This window comes from Lepidochelys olivacea (genome assembly GCF_965140295.1).
Source record: "Lepidochelys olivacea isolate rLepOli2 genome assembly, chromosome: 1".
NCBI classification, from domain to species: Eukaryota; Metazoa; Chordata; order Testudines; family Cheloniidae; genus Lepidochelys; species Lepidochelys olivacea.
This window is the reverse complement of record NC_140411.1, coordinates 350,310,573-350,316,572: the sequence shown is the minus strand read 5'-3', so window position 1 is coordinate 350,316,572 and position 6,000 is coordinate 350,310,573. Positions and strand designations below refer to the sequence as shown.

The window sequence follows — 6,000 nt, the reverse complement described above, 5'->3', positions numbered from 1 at the left end:
GGGCACTGCCCACAGCACGGGGGAAGCAGCTCAGAGCTGGGCCAGTGTAGTGCCCTATAATAACAAACCAGAGCACAGAGCCCATTGTGTCTAGGGGCAACCCTATAATAACAAACCAGAGCACGGAGCCCATTGTACCTAGGGGGCAACTGTGACATTCTGAGTGTAATATAAAATCTCATTGAACGGTGACAAGGCCAGAAAGAATTAATTAAAAGAAAAGGAGGACTTGTGGCACCTTTAGAGACTAACCAATTTATTTGAGCATGAGCTTTCGTGAGCTACAGCTCACTTCATCGGATGCATACTGTGGAAAGTGTAGAAGATCTTTTTATATACACACAAAGCATGAAAAAATACCTCCCCCCACCTCACTCTCCTGCTGGTAATAGCTTATCTAAAGTGATCATCAAGTTGGGCCATTTCCAGCACAAATCCAGGTTTTCTCACCCTCCACCCCCCCAACTCACTCTCCTGCTGGTAATAGCCCATCCAAAGTGACCACTCTCTTTAAAATGTGCATGATAATCAAGGTGGGCCATTTCCAGCACAAATCCAGGTTCTCTCACTCCCTCGCTGTAGCTACAGCTCACGAAAGCTCATGCTCAACTAAATTGGTTAGTCTCTAAGGTGCCCCAAGTCCTCCTTTTCTTTTTGCGAATACAGACTAACACGGCTGCTACTCTGAAAAGAATTAATTAACTCACAGACTGACCGGGCCCAGGGCCGAACTTTAAAGACTGGTTAGGGAGATCTGGACATGAACCGAGCTGTGAAATGCAGCCGGCATTGTTAGCGGTAGAAGGGGAGATGTTGGCTCAGGTCTTGTGATGTCAGCAAACGAGTCTTGTCTATTGCTATGGCTTTGATTCAAAGATCAAAAAAGGAATATTAACATTTAGGAAGACACTTGAGTGAAATAGGATTGTTGTCTGTATGTCTCTTTGAAGGTTGGGATAGCCTGTGTCTGAACGATTTAATGGATAAATGACCCTGTGCTAATTGCCAGGATGTTTGGGAGAAGGAAAGTTAAGTGTATTGTTTTCTCAGGCCAAATGGTTGCAGGAAATGTATAAAAACCCTGGGACAGGATCCTTCTTCATCTCAGATCTGCTTTGGGTTCAAGAGGGGGAAACCCTGAGCCATAAGGATGGAGATCCCCAGTCACTGACCGGAGTCACCCTGAATATGGACATTGGGCTCTAACCTCTGGACTATTTCTAAAAGGACTTTTGGCAACTACAAACTCCCCATCTCTGCTCTGTATCTGGACCTCAAGAATTGAACTCAAGTATTTATGTATCTTGAGCTTTTAACCAACACGCTCTCTTTTCTTGTTTAATAAATGTTAGTTGAGTTAGTAAGAATTGGCTGTAAGCGTGAATTTGGGGTAAGATCTAAGTTATTATTTGACCTGGGTCTGGGGCTTGCTCCTTTGGGGTTGGAAGGACCTTTTCTTTTATATGATGAAATCAGATTTCCAGTAACCGCCATCATATCTGACGTGTGTGTCTGGAGGGAAGCCGGAGGCTGGGCACTTGAAGGGAACTGCCTTGTTTGGACTTCTGAGTAACCAGTGAGGTGCGAAAGAAGTTGGTTTGGTACATCTAAGTATTGGAATATCCCCCAGCTTTGGGGTTTGTCTGCCCCGTTCTGTTTCCAGTTCACCCTGATTGAGTGACCTTCGCTGGCTCCCACAGGCATTACCATCAAAGCAACCCTACAATAACAAACCACAGCATGGAGCCCAGCGCTCCTAGGGGCAACCCTACAATAACAAACCACAGCATGGAGCCCAGCGCTCCTAGGGGCAACCCTACAATAACAAACCACAGCATGGAGCCCATTGTGCCTAGAGGCAACCGTATAATAACAAACCACAGCACGGAGCCCAGCGCTCTTAGGGGAAACCCTACAATAACAACGTGGTGCATACGCAATATGATCCTGGTAAAAAGAACCCCAACAACCTGAAAAGGCAGGCAGTGCCTGGTAACCTGTTTCTCTAGGGATGCCCGCTCTCCGTGCTGCATTCCCTCCGCCGGGCCACGTTTCCCAAGGCCCTCCGGCTTTGTCCGCGGCGGGCGGTAGAAGAGAGCTGGTGCGGCGAGTGGCCAGGGTCCCGGCCCCCTGCCAGGGGGAATGGGTGTGTGCTTTTGCTGGCCCTGACTCGTATTCATGCCGATAGCTTTGTGGTGCTTCAGGCCCAGAGCTGAGTCAGGATCCCAGGTGGGGTCTCGCTAGGCCCCGAGAAAGAGGGACTAATGTGAGTGGCTCCCTAGGGGACCTCCCCACTCATTCAGTGATGACGCCTATGTGGCACTAGGGGGCACTGTGCAGTGGGGCAGGGTCTCAGCGGGGGGGGGGGCTCTCTCCCCTCACAGCCAGTCTGACCCCAATGCCCCAGAGCACGGTAAGGGGGCGCTGTGCAGTGGGGGGCGGGGTTGCCTTCTGTGGGTTGAAGGGGGCAGGGACCCCCCCCCCCCGGGGCCTTGCTGGTCATTCCACACTCCGGCCGGGCTCTAAATTCCGCCCTCCTGGCCAAAGCCCCCAGCCCCAGCCTTCCCCGGCCCCCCCGCAGCTGGACACAGGGTCTCCCCTCCCCCGTTCCCTGAGGGGGGGCGGCCGCAGGGCCATGCCCCGGCTGCCACGCCCCACCCCAGAGTCGGCTGCATTTCCCCTGGGTGAGCGATCCCAAGGGGCTGCGCAGGGCTGGGGCCGGAGCACGGAGCATGGCTTTCCCGGAGCAGGGGGCCCCGATCCTGCCCTGTCCGCGCCCGGGGCTCGCGTGGCCCCCGGTAACCCCCCCGGCCAGGCTCCAGAAGGCGAAGAGTTAAAGGCCTCCGTGGGGGAGGGGGGGTGAACCCCCCCATCGGCTGCAGCGGAGCAGGCCGGAGGGGGGTTTCTCCCGCAGCAGGCCCTGCGGGGGGCCCCGCTGGATCCCGCCCCCAAGCTGGGGGGCGGCCCTGCTCCGCCCCTGCCCCCGCCCCCGCCCCCGCCCTGGCTCCGCGTCCACACAGCGGCTCGGGGAGCGGCCATGGCGCAGCAGCCGGGCCGGAGGCAGGAGCGGGCAGGTCAGTGGGGCTGCGGCCCCCCCCCCGGACCCTCCTGTCCCCCCGCCGGGCTGCCATCCTCCCCCAGTGCCCCCCCCGCGCCGGACCCCCCCCCCCGCATCTCTCCATCCCCCCTGCCGAACCCTCCAGTGCCCCCCCCGCCCCGGACACCCCCCCGCATCTCTCCATCCCCCCCGCTTGGCTGCCATCCTCCCCCAGTGCCCCCCCCGCGCCGGACACCCCCCCCGCATCTCTCCATCCCCCCCGCCGGACCGTCCATTCCCCCCTAGTGCCCCCCCCGCGCCGGACCCCCCCCCGCATCTCTCCATCCCCCCTGCCGAACCCTCCATTCCCCCCCAGTGCCCCCCCCGCGCCGGACACCCCCCCCGCATCTCTCCATCCCCCCCGCCGGACCGTCCATTCCCCCCTAGTGCCCCCCCCGCGCCGGACCCCCCCCGCATCTCTCCATCCCCCCTGCCGAACCCTCCATTCCCCCCCAGTGCCCCCCCCGCGCCGGACACCCCCCCCAGCATCTCTCCATCCCCCCGCCGGGCTGCCATCCTCTCCCAGTGCCCCCCCCGCGCCGGACACCCCCTCCCAGCATCTCTCCATCCCCCCCCGGGCTGCTATCCTCCCCCAGTGCCCCCCCCCGCGCCGGACACTCCCCCCCCGCATCTCTCCATCCCCCCCTGAGGGCTGCCATCCTCCCCCAGTGCCCCCCCCCGCGCCGGACACCTCCCCCCCGCCGGACCCTCCAGTTCCCCCGCCGGGCTGGCATCCTCCCCAGTGACCCCCCCCGGCCCCCCCCGCATCTCTCCATCCTCCCCCCACCAGGCTGCCATCCTCCCCCAGTGCCCCCCCGTGCTGGACACCCCCCCACATCTCTCCATCCCCCCCCGCCGGCTGCCATCCTCCCCCAGTGCCCCCCTCCCGCACCAGACACCCCCGCCTGCATCTCTCCATCCTCCCCCTGCCAGGCTGCCATCCTCTGCCAGTGCCCCCCCCTGCGCCGGACACCCCCCCGCCAGACCCTCCAGTCCCCCCGCCGGGCTGCCAAACTCCCCCAGTGCCCCCCTCCAGATGCCCCCCCACAGCCCTCCACCCTCCCCACTGGGCCCTCCACCTCCCCACAGCTCTCCATCCCTTCGCTGTTGGGCTGCCCCCCACCCCACATGCTGCGCCCTCCACCCCCCCCAGCACCCCCCAGAGCGGGGGAGTGAGCTGCCCGGCTGGGATCGGGGGCTGGGCTGCGAGGACCCCAGGGGTGCCCGGCTGGGATCGGGGGCTGGGCTGCGGGGATCCCAGGGGTGCCCGGCTGGGATCGGGGGCTGGGCTGCGGGGATCCCAGGGGTGCCCGGCTGGGATCAGGGGCTGGGCTGCGGGGATCCCAGGGGTGCCCGGCTGGGATCGGGGGCTGGGCTGCGAGGACCCCAGGGGTGCCCGGCTGGGATCGGGGGCTGGGCTGCGAGGACCCCAGGGGTGCCCGGCTGGGATCGGGGGCTGGGCTGCGGGGACTTCAGGGATGTCTGGCTATGTCCTGGGGCCAGGCTAACTAGCACGATGCTCTGTCTGGGTGGGGCTGCTCTGCTGGCGTGGGGATGGGCACTTAGGGGCACCATGGCTCAGCAGAGTTGGGGGAGAGCTGTGCAGTTCCCCTGGGGGCACATCTGTGCACGTTGCCCTGCAAGGGGATAAGGGCCCACTGCTTGCGCTGGCCGAGGGAGCTCTCCTTTTGCTCCATTGGGCTCAGCCCAGCTCTTTGGAGCAGAGGGACTCGGGTTCTAGTCCTGACTCCCCAGGGTAGAGACCAGGTGTCCGTTGACTATGGGGGGGGGTATGATGGGGCACCTCTGCCTGGGCAGGCAGCTGGCCTCTGTGCCAGGCGACTCCCCTCCATCCCTGGGAGCTCAACGCACATTGGCTGCATTCCTCCCCCCGGGAATGGCACGTGACCCAGTTATGTAATTAACTTGTGGACGCAGATGAGGAGCTGTTTCTGGATGGGGGGAGAGGGGGGCGAACGTCCCAGCCCTGCAGCCTCCACCCTCCCCAGAGTGACCAGGGCTACCGGGAGGGAGAGGAGATGCTGGAATGGGTCCGTGTGTGGGGCATGGAGGGGCCCCTGTCCAGTTGTGGGTCAGAACCCTGGAAAATGATCCTGCACTGGCCCCTGGAGTGCGGGGGACAGGCTGGCTCCCCGAGTCCTGACGCCCCCCAGTCTGTGAGCAGAAGCAAGGGCAACATGGTGCTGTCCTGCCCTGGCATCTGAGCACATCAAGGCGCATTAGACATTCAGCCTCAGAATCCCCTGCCCCGGCGAACTCAGGGAAAAGCATCCGTGACAGGATTGGAACCCAGGAGTCCTGGCTCCCAGCCCCCTGCTCTAACTGCCAGACCCCACTCGCCTCCCAGAGCTGGGGAGAGAACCCAGGAGTCCTGGCTCCCAGCCCCCCCACCCCACCTCTAACCACTAGACCCCACTCCCCTTGCAGAGTTGGGGGCAGAACCCCAGAGCATGTGTGTGTTGGGGGGGCAGATTGGGGGTGCCAGGGAGCTCACCCCCCATGTGCTGTCACAGAACAGCAGCGGATGGGGGTGTGGGGGGAGTGGCTCTTGGAGCGCAGCGTCCTGGCTAGGATCAGCATGGGCCGACGGCTCTCTGGGCTGCCCATTCCCACTGGCACAGGGGCTGTGCGGGGAGGACTGGTCCACGGGGCCTGTGAGGAACCGGAACTGGGCTGATTCGCTGCCATGGCTTCCCCCTTGCTGGGCAGCGGCTCTGCGCCAAGGGGCAGCTTGGAAAAGAACGAGGGGATGGACTCTCCCAAGCTCCGCCCAAGAGGCAAGCCCCTCCCGCTTGTGCCAGAGTGAGCCCGCGGGTTGCTGGGGTACCTGCCATCAGTAGGTTTCAGAGTCAGTGCCCCCCCGGGGTGGGGTGGTGGCGGTG

The 6,000-nt window shown here is 62.6% G+C and overlaps 1 protein-coding gene across 2 annotated transcripts in view; it reads left to right on the top strand.

Annotated features, from left to right (window-relative positions):
- The first annotated feature begins 3,003 nt into the window (after positions 1-3,003).
- CCDC136 (coiled-coil domain containing 136) overlaps positions 3,004-6,000 on the top strand; it is a 38,641-nt gene continuing 35,644 nt past the window's right edge. For both annotated transcript variants that reach the window (XM_084615974.1, XM_084615975.1), the window contains exon 1: positions 3,004-3,074. In XM_084615974.1, coding sequence (XP_084472100.1) covers positions 3,038-3,074 — 37 coding nt within the window. In that variant the 5' untranslated portion in view covers positions 3,004-3,037. The remainder of the gene's footprint in view (positions 3,075-6,000) is intronic.